Source organism: Vulpes lagopus, chromosome 5 (assembly GCF_018345385.1).
Source record: "Vulpes lagopus strain Blue_001 chromosome 5, ASM1834538v1, whole genome shotgun sequence".
NCBI classification, from domain to species: Eukaryota; Metazoa; Chordata; class Mammalia; order Carnivora; family Canidae; genus Vulpes; species Vulpes lagopus.
The window spans coordinates 14,390,859-14,408,606 of record NC_054828.1 but is presented as its reverse complement, the minus strand read 5'-3'; the positions used below and the strand labels follow the sequence as shown (position 1 = coordinate 14,408,606).

General features: G+C 44.2%; 1 protein-coding gene across 2 annotated transcripts in view; it reads right to left on the bottom strand.

Annotated features, from left to right (window-relative positions):
• SYN3 (synapsin III) overlaps positions 1-17,748 on the bottom strand; it is a 456,205-nt gene that overhangs the window by 405,228 nt on the left and 33,229 nt on the right. For both annotated transcript variants that reach the window (XM_041755595.1, XM_041755596.1), the window contains one exon: positions 14,329-14,789. In XM_041755595.1, coding sequence (XP_041611529.1) covers positions 14,329-14,639 — 311 coding nt within the window. In that variant the 5' untranslated portion in view covers positions 14,640-14,789. The remainder of the gene's footprint in view (positions 1-14,328; positions 14,790-17,748) is intronic.

Here is a 17,748-nt window from a genome sequence, read left to right as displayed (position 1 = left end):
GAGCCTCATACAGACCAGGCACCCTATTAGGTATAAGGCGAAAAGGCTGACATGGTGCCTGCTCTTGTGGAGCTCATGCTCCCAGAAAAGTCAGAAAACCAACCAGGTGAAAAAGAAATAGTGAGTACTAAGAATAAAATGCACAAAGTGATAGAGGATAAGATGTGGAGAGTAGGGGAGATCTGACTTAGGTTGGTCAGGGAAGGCTTTGGAAGACGCTTAACACCTATTTATTGATCATCATTATGGGCCAGGGCCTGCAGGCTCTAAGGAAGCTTATCACCTAACAGGAGGGAGAGACTCATAAATGGACAATGACCACACAGGACATCAGCCCAAAAAAGGTACACCCAGTCTAGTCTAAATGTCAGGGGCTACTTCCCTTGTGAAGTGGCCCAGTTCATCCATCCTTGCATCCGATATTTGGGGCCTCTTCTTTGTCAAGGCCAAGGGCCACCAAGATGAATATGAGAGGGTCTGGCTGTGTGTGTATGTGTGAAAGGCACAGACAAGGGTAAACAAAATGGGTAGGTGCTGGGGTGCTTAGGGAGGTGATGAATTCTCCTGGGGCATATCCTAAAGGTGCAGAAAAAAATGAGCGACAGGCATGGAGCAGAAGACCTAGATTTGAGTTGGCAGCTGGGGCAAATGCTACATGATTTTGGACAAGCCCTTACCTCTTCATCTGTAGAATAAGGACAGGAAGACTACCCACAGGGTTAGCATAAGGCTTAAATGAGGATGCAGATTTGGAGGACTCTGGGAAGCTGCCAAAAATGTGCTAGCAAGTATGCTGCCCACCAGTGGGCTGAAAGATGGAACTTCTCTTTTCCAAGTAAAGAGGTAGGATGGGCACTGCTAGCATTGGAGACAGACTTAGGTCTCATCTAGCTCTGCTATTTCTTTCCTTATGTTGCTTCAGACAGGCATCAACCTTCCCAAGCCTGTTTCATTTATATGTGCCCATGAATAATATCCCTGACACATCCTGACACATGGCAGGCATTTAATGTTCATCCCTTTCCCCTCTGACCTTCACCAGGATGGGTAGAGGGCTGAGGCCAGTTGGGTGTGTCCCCGGGGAAGTGACATGTTATTTCTTCTCTAAGAGGAGGAAGTAGCAGTATCTTCCTTGCTCTAAATGGAACTCCTGCTTCATGTCTAGCATAATGGAAACCTGCCTTGACTACTCCCTGGGATCTCCTCTTTCTCCCCAGTACAGGCCTTTAGGGCAAACAAAGTCATCTGCCACCCACTCTCCATGACTACAGATATCAGTCATCTCAGTCTTTACCCCTTTCCTTACCAGAGACACTACACTGTGTCACCCTCATTCCTATACATATCTGAAAGTCCACAATCTTTATGACACAAAGGAGTTTGTTAACATTTAGAAAGCTAAGCCGTTCACTTAGCAAACATTTAATGAGCATCTACTAAGAGCCCAACCTGGGGAAATGCCCATGGGAAAGGTAATATACTGAAAGGTAATTCATACAAGGTGCAAGTGACTAATATCTGGTCATTCCAGAAAAGGGATTTAGATGGTATAAGGAGGATGAGAAGGGGACGATGAGAATATCGAATGTTTGATTTAGAAAGGGGGTGTGGGCCCTGTCAAGGTGTAAAGGACAGGGAACAGAAGAAAAAAGGCTGAGAAAAGTCATTTTCTATCCTTCCTTCCCTCCCTCCTATCCTTCCTCCCTCCCTCTATCCATCCACCCATTTATCCATCCATCTGTCCATCCATTCATCCATTCATCCATCCATCCATCCACCCACCTACCCATCCATCCACCCACCCACCCATCCATCTATACAACTACTTATCCATTCATTCATCCACTCATCTATCCAAGGTTCACTCTGTGCCCAGCATTGTGCTAGACCTTAGGTATTGCACTAAACAAAAGAGTACCTATCATCTAGCTGGGAGACAGACCCAGAAGAAGGGCTAGACTGCATTATTCATCCTGACTCCTGTCTTCTTTATCAGAAGTTACCAACTGGTAAACTTCATGAAGTCCACAGTCTTAATTTGGACTTAAATTTTATACTTATAATTTCAAAATAGTAAATTCATATAAAAAATTCAGATTTCTGGCTGCCCTTGAGAAATCAATGATTTGGCAACACCAGCCTTTTACTCCTGCATGGTAACAACTGAGTGAGTGAATTGCAGCTGCTACCTTCAGAAGGGACACCAGTTCTCACACCCAACACAGTCTCCAACGCGCCATCATTTTGCTGAAGCTGAAACCAAGTGGGCAGATACCATTTGTCATAAAGCATGTATTGTTGTTTTCCTTATAGCAGGGAAATATTTCTCTATGCCTGTGCCTTTTCCTACCACCTGCCCCTCAGTCACCGGCCATCCTGCCTGGAAGTAGTGGCACAGGCAATTCCTAAGTTAACAAAGTCCTGTAAAGCTGGCAATTAGCTCAGTGCAAATCTTCAGGAAACCCGCATCCTTACCCTTCCTGAAGATCCAAGGTGGGAGGTCAGGAAAATGAACACAAAACACCATCCTCTCTCTTGCCATCACAGACAGCATCCCTCCTGCCAAGGAAACACATCCCAGGCAGGCTTCCACAGGCCCCAGGAGAAGAGACATTCTGTAATGAGGCTGGCAACTGCCCAGTGACCTGCCTCCCCCAAGGCAAGGCTGTCATGAGGTGAGGTGAAGTCTGTAGACTCCAGCACTGGAACACCTATTGCTAAGAAAGCCATGCATGGCATCTGAGGGACTACACTGAAAAGGTCATTCAGAGGACCTGGGCAAGACAACCACATTTTGGAGGGAGAGGAGAGATTCACAAGGTAAACAGCTGAACTCTTCAGAGAAAAGCAAGGCAAGACCAGAGAAGTGACTGAGACATAAAGGCAGAGAGGAAAAAACACAAAGCTTTAGGCTCAAGCCTCCTGTAAGGGCTATAGGTCAATCCCTTTATACTCAGGGCTCTTCTACAACATTTTCCCCAAATGGCCAGCCCAGTACCTGAACATGCAAATGATGAGAGGCTCACTCCCAATGGGCAGCCCACTTGATCTTTGGATGACTTTCCCATTCTATATATTGAACTGAAACAGATCTCCTGCTTAGGTGGCCCCACTGTTCCTGGCTCTACCAGTTGGGAGCCACATGAAAAGAAGTCTTCTAACTCAATGGTTTCTAAACTTGGCTCATCATCATTTAAAAACAATACAGTTTCCCAAGCTCCACTCTAGATATTTTGATTCAGTGGTTCTAAGGGCACATGGCAGTGTGGCCTGTCCTGTACCAATCCAGCAACAGCACCTCCATTTGCATTTGCATTGAAGGAACCAAACAGTTCTCCAGCACATGGTCTTGGTTGGACTGTCCCAGGACACACTGTGGAACCAGCCAGGTTTGTTCTTCCCCAGGAATTTGATATGTGAGCAGAAGGCACATGGCTGGAGGGAAGCAGGAGCTGACTTCTCTAGAGAAGGCTGCCCACAAGTCCCAGCCGCCTAGATCCCCGTGGAGCCCTGGGTCCTGGTCTCTCCGAGACTTTGGTCCTCATATTTTCTTTTGCTTCTGTGAGCCTACCACATTCAATATATCCCCATTTTGACTAAGTCAGCCTAAGTCTATTTCTTTTTCTTGCAAACAAAGAACTCTACCTAATATAGAAGGTGTAGGGTGGTGCCTGGGAATCTGAATGTTGTTCTGATAGAAACAGTCTTTTGGGGAATGTGATCTTAGTCTGTCATCATTAGACCAATGAGGAAACTGAGGCCCAGAGAGAAGAGTGACTCCACTAAGATCCAGCATCAGCAGAGAAGGGAGTAATCCAGAAGAAAAAGCATCTATCAAATTTCTCCCCACATTCCCTTCTGCTCAAAGACATTTCCCCCAGATTTTCTAGCCAGTTTCAGAGGGTGAAGACTCTACCAGGGGAGAGACAGCTCTTCACTGTTCCCCTACCCCCCCCACCTCCTGCTTCTCTCCCTGAAAGAGCTGGGTAGGAAGCAGCAGGGGCACCAGGCCTCAGGATTGGACAGCAGGAAGACCTCACGGAGAGAGGTCAGCACTTGAAAAATTCCTCAAGTCAAAGGGCTTGGGGCTTGGGTGCCACACAAGGCCCTCACTGTGTGCGCACATTGTCTCCCTGATAAAAGGGGCCGGGCCTGGGAAAACGGAGCCTGTCTCCAGGCGACTAGGCAGGCTGCTGGGGAATGCCCAAGGCCCCTCCCCTTCCCCAGCACCAGGGCCAGGGCCAGGGAGGCAAGGGGGAGGGGCAGGAGAGCAGGCCAGGTGCCCAAATTGGGAGGGGTAAGTCCAGAAGTCCAGAGCCACTCTAGGTGGTGTTGGGTGGCCTATGTGAGTTGGTGAACGAAGTGAGGAGGAAGGTGACATTAGGCCTTTCCTTTCTCCCTCTCCCTTCCACCCCTACATTCCCCCACTGGCAACAGCCAGGGCCTGCCTTGTTCAAGGAAAGGTTTAGGGGTAGAGGAAGTGGTGGGGGGATATGTAAGGATTTTGTTTCCCAAAGCCATGTCTCTTCAATAGGTTGGTGCATGTCTCTGCTGTGAGCACCCCCAAGTGAGTCTAGGGGGGACCAACCCAGGCCTTCATCTTCTCATCCTCACAGTAGAGTGCCTGCCAGTTTACCAGCATCCAGCTATCCCTCCTCCAGGGCTTCTGGAAGACAGCCCTTGAGCCTATCCAACTGAACTGAGAAGCATGCCAAGTGGCTTCCTTCCCCCTGGCTTCCAGCACCATTATATTCATCAGCAATTAGTAATTGCAATTAATTGTTAGTACAGTTACCATTTCAGTGCCTGTTATGACAAGTTAAGCCCCTGTACCAGCCCTAGCCAAGCCATCATCTCTAATCTTTGCAATGACCCTTCACAAAAGATATACCATCATCCCGTCTCACAGCTGAAGAATGTGAGGTTCAGAGATCAGACTTCCCAAGGTCACGCAGTGAGAAGGAGAAGAGACCCAGGCAGTAGGCCGTGGGACTCTCTACTAGTTTTGCTCCCTCCCTGCTGGTAATTGACAGTCCTCAGTCCTTGTCATGGGAGGGGAAAGCTGCCCTTCAAGAATGGGATCAATGTGGGGGCCTGCTTTGGTTCTCCAACCAAAAGGCAAGGAAGTGCAAAGGCCAGCCTCTCACTGGGACTGTGTTACCAGGGCCGAGATGCGGCAACTCTCTCTGTTGCCATCCCCCATAAATAGATTATCCAGATAAAATACAGGTCACCCAATTAAATTAGAATTTTGGATAAACCAAAAAAAAAAAAAGAATTTTGGATAAACCGACAACTCTTAACCGACAACATGTTAAGCATATATTATAAGTCTATACCAAATATTGCATGAGGTAAACTGATTCATTATTTATCTAAGTATTAACTGAGGATCTTGTATTTTTCTTTTTTTCTTTTTTCTTTTTTTTTTTTTTTTTTTAAACTTTTATTGGTGTTTAATTTACCAACATACAGAAAAACACCCAGTGCTCATCCCGTCAAGTGTCCACCTCAGTGCCCGTCACCCATTCCCCTCCAACACCCGCCCTCCTCCCCTTCCACCACCCCTAGTTCGTTTCCCCGAGTTAGGAGTCTTTATGTTCTGTCTCCCTTCCTGATATTTCCCAACATTTCTTTTCCCTTCCTTTATATTCCCTTTCACTATTATTCATATTCCCCAAATGAATGAGAACATACACTGTTTGTCCTTCTCCGATTGACTTATTTCACTCAGCATAATACCCTCCAGTTCCATCCACGTTGAAGCAAATGGTGGGTATTTGTCTTTTCTAATTGCTGAGTAATATTCCATTGTATACATAAACCACATCTTCTTTATCCATTCATCTTTCGATGGACACCGAGGCTCCTTCCACAGTTTGGCTATTGTGGCCATTGCTGATAGAAACATCGGGGTGCAGGTGTCCCGACGTTTCATTGCATCTGAATCTTTGGGGTAAATCCCCAACAGTGCAATTGCTGGGTCGTAGGGCAGGTCTATTTTTAACTCTTTGAGGAACCTCCACACAGTTTTCCAGAGTGGCTGCACCAGTTCACATTCCCACCAACAGTGTAAGAGGGTTCCCTTTTCTCCGCATCCTCTCCAACATTTGTTGTTTCCTGCCTTGTTAATTTTCCCCATTCTCACTGGTGTGAGGTGGTATCTCATTGTGGTTTTGATTTGTATTTCCCTGATGGCAAGTGATGCAGAGCATTTTCTCATGTGCATGTTGGCCATGTCCATGTCTTCCTCTGTGAGATTTCTCTTCATGTCTTTTGCCCATTTCATGATTGGATTGTTTGTTTCTTTGGTGTTGAGTTTAATAAGTTCTTTATAGATTTTGGACTTTTTTTTCTTTTTTCTTTTTTTCTGAATCCAGCAACCCTACCCCAAAGGTACTGCAGGTGACACCAGCTCTGAGTCCAAACACCCCCTGTAGGTGGCACAATGGAAAGCAAAATATCCTGGTCACCATGGGGCCAATTAGGTCCACTGCAAGGCTTCGAGGGGCCTGCCAAGATGCCCTGAAGCCCTCATGCCTTCAGTCAAAGCAACCTTTGGCAGTTTAGCCCCTCAAGTGGAAGCTGGAGCCTTTGAGTTCCCAGCTGTACAAAAAGGAAGGGGAGCCTTGGGCATAGCATGTGGACCTTAGGTAGTCTTCTCGAGTTCCATGGCAGTTGTGTTCTCTGAGAGAGACTCTCCCCAGGGCATCCTCGATCCTGAACTCTTCCTTAACAGTAATATCAGCCTTTGGCAAGAGCATCTATTTGCTCACTAATTGAAACATTCATGTATCCTGCCTTACCTTGTGCCAGGTACTATGCTGGCCTCTGAGAATATGGTGTTCAAACAAAGGAACCCTAAGCTCTACCCTCCTGGAGCTTATGCTCTGACACAGGACCACAGCACAGGCAAACAAACTGCACATATGGAACAACACTTGTGAGGGGAAGGTACAATGTGCTCTCACTGGAGGCTTTAACAGTTCTGCGAGCTCCATGGAATGGCAAGAGTAGTGGCATTATGGTCCCCACTTTACAGATAAGGAAACTGAGGTTCAGAAAGGTAAAGTAGGGCAGCCCGGGTGGCTCAGTGGTTTAGTGCCGCCTTCCGCCCAGGGTGTGGTCCTGGAGTCCTGGGATGGAGTCCCACATCAAGCTCCCTGCATGAAGCCTACTTTTCCCTCTGCCTGTGTCTCTGCCTCTCTCTCTCTCTCTCTCTCTGTGTCTCTCATAAATAAATAAATAAAATCAGAAAGAAAGAAGAGAAGAGAAGAGAAGAGAAGAGAAGAGAAGAGAAGAGAAGAGAAAGAAAAGAAAAGAAAAGAAAAGAAAAGAAAAGAAAAGAAAAGAAAAGAAAAGAAAGCAAAGCAAAGCAAAGCAAAGCAAAGCAAAGCAAAGCAAAGCAGCTTGGCCAAGACCACAGAGTTGGTGGATGGCAAAGCTGGAGCTTCAATCCTGACCTGCAGCCTGCCAGCCCCAAGCTCTCTGCATTTCATCTTCCTTCCCATTTTAACTCCCGTAGGCATCATGTCTGAAATGTGCTAGGAAATTACACATTTAACATGGGAACACAGCAGGAGAAAGCAGAAAAGATCCTGTTGGAACCTTAAAAAGAAGATAATAGCCCAAAGGCAGTTTCTATGAAGGATCCAATTCCCAAACCTGAGATCACGAGTGTCTGGATGGATATAGGAACTCCTTTTCCTCCTGGCACCAGATCGTTCCAGCTGCCCACGGGACTCCAGTAGGGTGGGGCTGCCTGGCTTGAGGTGGGGCACTTTCCTCTGAGGGTGAGGTCACTGGGATCCTGTGCTTGGCCACAGTGCTGTTACATGGAGTCCTGCCACCCGGTCTCCTCCCATTACTCTCAGACACTGGGTGTGTGTGGGTGTGTGTACATGTGCGAGCCTCCTGAGCAGGCTCTGCAGGCCAGTGGCTTCACACAGCACAGAAGGGCCTATGCTCAGGTAGGAGGGGGAAAAATGCAGAGAGAACAGGGGTGTCCAGAATGGCCTGAGCTGGGTCCCCGATGCCACTGACATCTGTTTCAATTTTGGGCTCAGAGCCTCAGTTTTCCTTATTTCTAAAATGGGAATGGTAAAAGTACTCCATATAGTTGTTGGGAGGATTGAATTAGAAAACTATGAAAACTACTTAGTACAATGTCTGGTGGTGGAAAGTACACAAATGTTTGCCACATGACAATGATGAAAACATGACCCCAACCCCAAATTGCTCATAGTTTATTCATTTGGGTGTTCATTCGTTTTTTCAACCAAGACTTCTTAATATCTACATCTTGCCAAACACTGAAGTCCTCTGTGAGGGTTACCAGGAGCTGTGGTGCCAGAAATTCCTTTTAAGAAGCGGGTCCTGTTCAAGTCCCAGCCCTAGCCACCCAACAGTTCTTTGAGCAGGGGTATGGTCTCTGTGTTCTGCTTCCTTGCCTATACTATGCCCCCTGGGCATCTCAGGAAGTACCTACAACCAGTGCTGTGTTGGCAGATGATTAATAACCAGTAGTCTGGGGGAGAACTGAAAGCCCTGTGTTTTGTAGCATTTGCCAATTTCTGAGGGGCAAATGCTCTCATGTGAATACTGTGACTTTCTGTTGAATTAAGAATGAGATAAGAGGGATCCCTGGGTGGCGCAGCGGTTTGGCGCCTGCCTTTGGCCCAGGGCGCGATCCTGGAGACCCGGGATCGAATCCCACGTCGGGCTCCCGGTGCATGGAGCCTGCTTCTCCCTCTACCTGTGTCTCTGCCTCTCTCTCTCTCTCTCTCTCTCTCTGACTATCATAAATAAATAAAAAAAAAATCTAGGAGTATTTATATTAGGCTCTATTGTTAAAAAAAAAAAAAAAAGAATGAGATAAGAGGGGAAAAAAGGATTTCAGAATGTCACCAAATTCACTCCTTAGTTTCATTGTCACCACACCTACCTGTCCTTACCAATAATTCATCACCTCCGAAGTCACTCATTCAATCAACAGACATTTCCTAATTAACTGCCTGCCCTGTTGTAGGTGCTGAGATACAAAGACACCATCTGGGAGTGGGTGGGGTGAGTGGTGGTGGGGACATAAATTATCATTAAGCATCTCTTGGTGAATCTAGAAATGCACCAGATGGTTTAATGGGTATCACCGATCATTATTTAGTAGGACAGTGTAGCCTGATACACTCCAGCCTGGAAGGGCAGTAGGAGAGGAGTGTTTCAAACCAAGAATACTTTTTTCATTACCTCCCCAACAAATAAAAGAAAAAAGAAACATAGAGAAGGGTGGAGAATTGAAGGGAAGGTAACAATAGATCATTGTTGAAATGGAATAGCAGACATTCTGGGAACAAGGCCATGGATGAGGTAAGAGGAGAGGAGAGCCAGAGTTCCACAGGACACTAGAGGGAGGGGTTGGGGGCAAAGGCTTAGCTGCTTCTATCACCTCACCCCAACCCCGCTCCTCAACTCCATCCAGGCTCTGAAGATCTTGTAGGTAAAATCATGAGCAGACAGGTAAATCCAACCCAAACTCAATTATAAGCAATCTTTTTGTTTGTTTGTTTTTTGGTCACATTCAGTGTTTGATTTCAAAATCAAATCTGGGGTTCTGGTACATTCTGTGGGTAATAATAAAACTTTGTGCCAACTTTCTTTTAATGATCTTGAAATAGCAGCTCATAGTTACCCTCACATACTGGAAAATAAAGAGCCAAGATTTTATACCTAGGTGAGTAAAAACAGAAACCCCTCAACTATATGTATTACATTGCTGACTCCTAAGGTAAGGCAGTTTTCAGGCCCCATTATACCCATTAAAAGTTATCCTCATTGGACTGGAGTGGAGGCAATGACATATGCTAACTGAACACTGACGGTGTTTTGAGCACCAGAGATATAAGGAAGAACAAGACATGGGCCTTGTTTTGGCAGAAAAGACAGCCACCTAGCAGTCAATGATAATACAGTGTGAAATTACTATAGCACAATGACATATGTTTAAGTCGTATAAAGGAGGTGGTTGTTAGCACTGCTGGCAGGGTAGAGCATGCCAGAGAAGACTTCACAGAAGAAGTGACACCTGAGCAGGCTTTTAAAGGATGAATGGACATTGGACAAGTGAACAAGATAGGGAAGGGTATTCCAGGTAGCAGGGAGCAGAATGTGCTAAGGCAAGTGTGTTTGAGAAGTACAGGTTGTTTGTTATTCCTGCAGAATAAATAGTACAGCAGGAAGTGGAGCCAGAGACAGAATTAGAGGGAGGCAGGCCAGCTGATGACTGAATCTGAACTTGAGGGCAATGATGCAGCAACAGAGAGTTATAACGAGGGGTGCACGATGGGAGCAAACTGATCAAGTCTGTGTTTCAAAAAGATGACTCTTTTGTGGTAACATGGGAGGTAACCAAGAGGTCAAGACTGGAGGTCTGAGACCAGTGAGGCTGCTAGAAGTTTCTAGGCAGGAGAATGAGTAGACAAATAGTAGGGCTGAAAGATACTGAGCTTGAAATCCATTTATTTATTTCTCCTTTCCCTTGTGGTTCTCAAGACTGACTGATCTCCCCTAATCCCAGAGGACACCAACCTAAGTTCAGACCTACTACTGAGCTGGTCCAAAGTTCCCCAAACGCCACTGCTCTAGCCAGGCTCACCTCCAGGGCCAACCCCCAAAGGTGATCTTACAAAGGGATCTTACAAAGTTCAGCCATGAGTTGTTTATCTCAGCAAAGGTAACTTTGGGGCCCTCTGTTTCTCCTCCAAGGATAAAAAGTCAGGTCACTGGGCAGGTATCAGATAGTCCTTGGGGGGCCCACACTGGTTCAGAGGATCTGCAAGCTGGCCCCATTAGGAGGGAGAGGGTGGGGGTTTCCCCACAAACTCCCTCACCATAAGGAAACTTGACTCTGCAGGCAAGTCCAGGACCCAGAATGGAAGACAAAGGATCTGGGGCTGAGAAGGAAAAAAGGGAGCAGCATTGTTCCTGGTGGGTTCACTCTCAGTCCAGACAGTGGCTATCTCCCCCTTCATTATCATCTCAAAGGGGGGTAAATAGGGGGCCCTGTGAGCTGGCTTCTCCCCTTTAGCAACTTCTTCCTCTCAGGAGACAGTTTGCACAATGGAGGAGGGGCTGGGCGGGGGCTGACCAAGGCAGCCCAGGCTCTGCCAAAGCCGCCTGGGACAGTGGGGTTGGCTCGCCACCTGCTGGCGGCTCCTGGTGGCAGGGGACCAGCATCCTTCAGGAACTCTGCAAAGGAAGACTGGGATTCCCAGGCTGCCTGCATAGATCTGGAGAAAGCTGGGAATGTATTGAGATTCAGAGAATATAGGAAGTTGGAGAAGAATCTAGGATGGAGTCCTGCAGGAAAAGCTGATGTGCCTGCAGGCAGGAAGTCTCTATCACAAATGTCCAATGGATGCAGAGGCAGCTCCCAGGTAAGTTAATGAGTGTTAGTTTCTCCCTTCTCCCTGTTCTTACCCACTGAGGGGCAAGAAAAAGACTGCTGTTTTCGAGACCTGATTGAAGTGTAAGTATAAAAGGCATGATTGAAAAATACCAGGAGACATTCCTCTGGCTAAAATCCTGTCACCCATCAGTATGCACAGCCTGTAATTCATCCATTAGTCATGCCTGTGGATTAGAGATGGAAGATCCAAGTCAAAATTTAAATGTTACCTGGATGGGTGAAATAGGTGATGGGGATTAAGGAGTGCACTTGTGATGAGCAGTGAATGATGTATGGAAGTACTAAATCACTATACTGTACACCTAAAACTAATATAACATTGTATGTTAACTAACTGGAATTTATATAAAAACTTTTTAAAATAATAAATATTACTTGAGTGAGGCCATTCATTGCAGTTCAACCTCATTTACTGTGCCTCTACACCATACTACTTACCACATGGACATCAGGAGGACAGATTAATAAGACCCAACTTTATCACTCAGGAGCTAACAGGTCCGAATGATTAATAGAAAACTGTACAACAGGATAAATCCTAATCCACTCTGCCCATTATTGGGGATGAAGAGATTAAATAAACATGCCCATGAGGGGCTGTCATCAAGATGTTTAATGTTGCAAAGAAGGTCACAAATAGTCTCCAATAGTAACTCACACCTAAGTATCACCTACTGTCTACTTGACACATCCTAAGCACTTTTATATTAACCCAGATTTTAACCCAATTACATACATTAACTCTACAAGGTAGGTACTATTTTATTCACATTTGGTACAGTAACTTGCGAAGCTCAATTAGATACAACGGGGTAGAGATGGGATCTGAACCCAGACAGCTTAGCTCTGAAGTCTGTGTTCCTCACCATTGTACTGTGCTGTCATTTATCAGCCTCAGCCTCCACACAGGAAAGTAACTTTCCTGACAAACAGGTTTTTAAATAACCCCCCCAACCACTGCCACCATATCATGGCAAACCCTGACTAAGCCAAAGATAACACAGTCAGCAGAGAATGCTCAAAATCAAGGTCAAGCACTGGGTTAAAAAGAAACAGAGGACTGCAAAGGCCATGCAGGCATCTTCATTACTGGGCAGACAGGCAGCAGGATTATACAGGCAAGAATGCCTGGAAGCAACATCTCTGCAGAAATCAACCACTACACTCAGAACCTAAAGATGGTGCTTTACCTAAGCACAGACACAGATAAATGAGGCTTCACAATGACAGGCTTCAAGCAACACTGAAGACAATGTAGACTGGATCAGAAAAGAGGCCATGCATATGACCATCTTGCTTAAGGAGAACTGATTTCTTAGCAGGAAAGTAAAGACTGTTGTCTACACCTGCTGAACATGCTTCCATGTTGACTGTCCTGAATATGTATTATATACTATAAATATCTCCCACTCCAAAGCACAAGCTCAATCATTCCCAACCTGAGTTAACTTCTCAAGGAATAAATGTGAGTACACACATGCATGTAGGAATAGCAGAGCCTCTGGCATGCTCAGTGAACTGAATGCATTAATTTTTTTTACCTAAGACATAATTACTGAGAACCTGTGATGTGGCAGCCTTTGGAGACACGCATACAACCTCGCTCTCTGGCCCCATGACCATTTAGGGGTCTACTATCAGAAATGCCCTGGAGAGAGTGCTTCCATGTCTCACATTTGGACTCATTTCCTGGACTGCAAGTTCTATGTTTCCAACTAGGACTGATAATAATATTTATCACCTATCTCTACCAAAAATTTGGTATAGGACCTTATTCTCCAACTGCCAGATATCCACGCAAGCAGGGTCTGTTCATCACTTACCTGAGTACCTAAGACTGTGACTTGTACTCAGCTGTGCTCAATAACTACTCGGGGGATAGCTGCTGCAATGACTTTGACACACGTGCCCAGTCTCTGCCTCTGGAGAGCTAACCATCTCTCAGCATGCCTAACAAGAGGCTGGAAGGCACATCATTTCTGCCCATACTTGGTGTTAGAAGAATAGATTCCGGAGCTAGACTTCCAGTCCATGGAAGAGATGGGATACAAAATTAGGCACTCTGGTCCTAAGGGTGTTAGATAAGGACCATGGGCCTATGTTGGTTTCTTATACTCTCACAGCAACCTAATTGAATGGATGGAAGATGGCTGAGGCAGAAAGATAGTAAGCAACTTGCCAGAGTTATTTCAAATTTTTAAAGTTTTCCATTTTTAGGAAGGTAATATGGCACACATACCATATATTATGTAATACTTGTGGTGAGCTCTGGGCAGCACCCCCATAGCTAATGTAAAACAAGATTGCAGTAGCTCATATGGTCAAGCACAGTGAGTAGTATAATGAAGACTATTATAGTCTCACTTTCCCTCAGACCAGGCTTTGCTGCCAAATGGATTGTAAAATATTTTCTAGGGATGCCTGGGTGGCTCAGTGGTTGAGCATCTGCCTTCGACTTAAGGTGTGATCCTGGGGTCCTGGGATCAAGTCTTGCATCAGGCTCCCTGAGGGGAGTCTGCTTCTCCCTCTGCCTGTGTCTCCGCCTGTGTCTCTGCCTCTCTCTCTCTGTGTCTCTCATGAATAAATAAATAAAATATTTAATATATTTTCTAGTTGTCAGAGCTTTTTGGGTTTTGGATTTGCAGGTAAAGGATTGGGACCGTAAATGTAAAGCACAAAGAAGGTGCCATGGTGTCTGGCATACAGCAGCCACATGGTAAACATCGTTTCAGTTTCCTTCCCTCCGGCCTATCTGTAATATCACCAAGCCTCTCAGCTCCCCACCCCCACTACCCTCCAAGATTGAGATAAGCCCCATCTCCTCTCTTGCGCCTAGGTGGAAGCACCTGTAGATTTTGGCTTACCAATCTGTGTGGGCATCATCGATCACCAACAAGATCCTGGGCCTTTGAACAATGGGAGCAGAGGGACCTGGAGGCTCCATCAGCCCTGAGGGGGCTTGTGAGGTCTGCTTCATGGCACTGGAGAAGGAGCTAAAGAGACTGGATCCTGGAGAGGAGAAGGAGGCTGCCAGGGGCTGGGGGTGCCTCCTTTCCATGGCCGGGGAGGCAGGGGAGCTGGTGGAGCTGTCTGGGCGCTGCAGGTCTGTCATGTAGCCATTAGGCAGGTTGGCCACAAAACTGCTGTCAGAGAGGCGCCGCCGGAGGAAATTCATGGCTATGGATGGAAGAGATGGCTTGTTCCTACTCAGACTTGTCTGGTTGAGGCCCAGAACACAGGATGCCGGGGAGAAGAGGTGGTAGGGTCTTAAGCCAGAAGAGCCAGGGGAATCCTGCACAAGTTGGCTTCAGCTGTCTTTGCTAACCTGTGGAAACAACCCAACACACACATTAGTAGAAATGACCTCCTCCCCTTAAGAGCAAACAGATATGGCATCTTCCTGCTCCACTACTGGGGGCAGTATAAAGTGGGACATCCTTTTGGAAAGGAATCTGGCAACATGTAATTAGAGCATAACCTTTTAACCTATAATTTCCATTTTCTGGAATTCTATCCCAAGAAAGGAATCTCAGTTATAGAAAAAGCCTCCTGCACAAAATATGTTTTTCATAGCATTACTGATACTAGCAAAATACTGGAAAGAATTCCAACCTTTAGTCACAAAATAATGAATAAATAAACTACAGCACAGCCATGCAGTAGAAAACTTTTGTGGCTATTAGACAGGGGTACATATAAAGAAATTTTAGTACCACAGAAAACTTTTCATTTGTAATTAAAAAACTCACGCTCCAAGTTTATTGACAGAACAACTACCACATAAAGGATAAAATAACTCTGAAAATCAAATACATTGGAATAATAACTAATTATATTTTGGTAATGCAATGACATGGCTTTTTTTCTTTTACTAGTATACTAGAGTATACTAGTATACTTTATATACTAGTATATACTAGTATACTTTATATACTAGTATATAGTATAGTATATACTATACTAGTATACACTAGTATACTTTTTTTTTTTCTAGTATACTAGAAAATCTGGAAAATTTTCTAGTATAGAAAATATAGTATACTGCTGTGGACTGAACTGCATCCCCCAAATTCACATGTTGAAGCCCTAATCCCCTAATCCCCTAATGTTGTGCTGGTAACTGGAGATAGTGCCTTTGGAAGGTAACAAAAGTAGTTAAGGTAATGAGGGTGGGGCCCTCATGATGGGATTAGGGCCTTTATAAAATGAGACACTAACGAGCTTGTTTTCCCTCCACCAGGTGAGGACGCAGGGAGAAAGAAGCTGTCTGCAGGCCAGTAAGAGGCCCTCACCAGAAACCAAACATAGTGGGACCCTGATCGCAGACATCCAGCCTCCAGAACTGTGTAAGAATAAATTTCCGTTCTTTAAGCCACACAGTCTGTGATATTTTGTGATGGCAACCCAGGCAGACTAATATATATTACTTTTCTGGACAGAAAAAAATAAGTTCATAAAAAACAGATTATTCACTTGAAATCCAGATATCCCACTGAGAAAAATGATTATTTAAACGATACAATTAGATCCCTTCTAGTTTTATGAGATTATAGTTTTATTGAAGTGAAATTTACTTCCGCTGAGATACACAGTTCTCAAGTGTACAACTCTTTGAGTTCTGGTATTGAACAAGTAACTGGTATAAGATTTATTATATTTATGTTGCCTCAGGAAGTTCTCTTGTGCCCCTTTCTGGTCAGTCCACACGTTCTTATAGGCAAACCCTCTTCTGATGTCTGTCACCATATAATAATTTTACCTCTTCTTAAACTTCATATAAAGGTAATTATATGCACTAATCTTTTGTGAAGGGCTTTCTGCCTTCAACAGAGTGGTTTTGAGACTCATCTAGGCTACACATACCAATAGCCATTTTGTTTTTCAGTCGCCAAGTAGCATTTCACTGGATGAATAAACCCAACTTTTTACACTCTCTCCTTTTGATGGATATTTGAAATGTTTCCAGTTTGAGGGTATTATGAATATGATTGTTACGGGGATTTGTTATTTAAGCATTTTTGTGGGAGAAGGGAGAAAATGAGAGAGAGTGAAAGGGAGACTTTTCTTCAGGAAAATATCTAGAAGTGAATGTATTGGATTATAGGGTAGAAATATGTTTACCTTTGTAAGAAACCACCAAAATTTTCCCATAGTGGTTGTGTTATTTTGTATATTTCATTTGAGGGTTCCAGTGCTTTACATCCTTAACACATTTGGTTGCTGTCAGTCTTTAATCTTAGCCATTCCTTTGGGTATAAAATTTAATTTATTTTTTCTGATACTGAAAGAGGTTCAGCAATTTCCATGGGTTTACTGGCCATTAACATATCTTCTTTTGTGAAGTGTCGGTTTAAGTCTTTGGTCCATTTTTAAAATGTGGGTTGTTTATATTTTTATTACTGATTTGGATTATTTGATTAGGAGTATTTTATATGTACATACAAATATATATACATATACATATCAGGGATACATATTTATATGTACATATATGAAATCTGTTACATTTATCTGCAGATGTTTTAAACAAATTTAAAATTTTATGAAGTCCAGATTTTCCTTATCATTAAACCTTTCTGTATCTGCTTTTAAAATCTTTGCCAACCCCAAGATCACGATGATACTGTCTTCTAATCTCTTACAGAAACTTAATAGTTTTAGCTTTTTTGTTTAGGTCTATAATCCAGCTGAACTTGATTTTTCGAGTGGTATGAGGTAGGGTTCATTTATCCAGTTTTTTAGCACCATTTATGAAACTATTTTTTCTCCAATGAATTGCTTTGGTGGCTTTCTTGGCACTAATGAATTGTGTATGTATGGGTCTATTTCTGCACTCTATTATACTCCATTGATCTGTTTGTCCTTACACAGCCTTGATTACTATGGCTTTGCGGCTTTAAAGGCCTAAAATCAGACAAAATGAGTCCTCCAACTTAGATTTTCTTTCTCAAGATTGTTTAGAGTATTCTAGGTCCTATATTCATATGCATTTTAAAATCAACTTGTATGTAAGTCTGTTGGGATATGGTTTGGGATTATACAGAATCCACGGCTCAGTTTGGGTAGAAATAAGATCTCAACACTACTGGATGTTTTATTTTATGAACATGATAGAGCACTCTACTTACTATATCTTCTTTAGTTTCTCTCCGAAATATTTTGTAATTTTCAATATAGAAGTGTTGCACGTATTTTGTTAAACTGATTCCTAATATTTCTTCTGGGTTTTTTTTGGGGGGGTGGCATTTTAAGACTCTGTTCCTTAAGCTTCAATTTCCATTTGT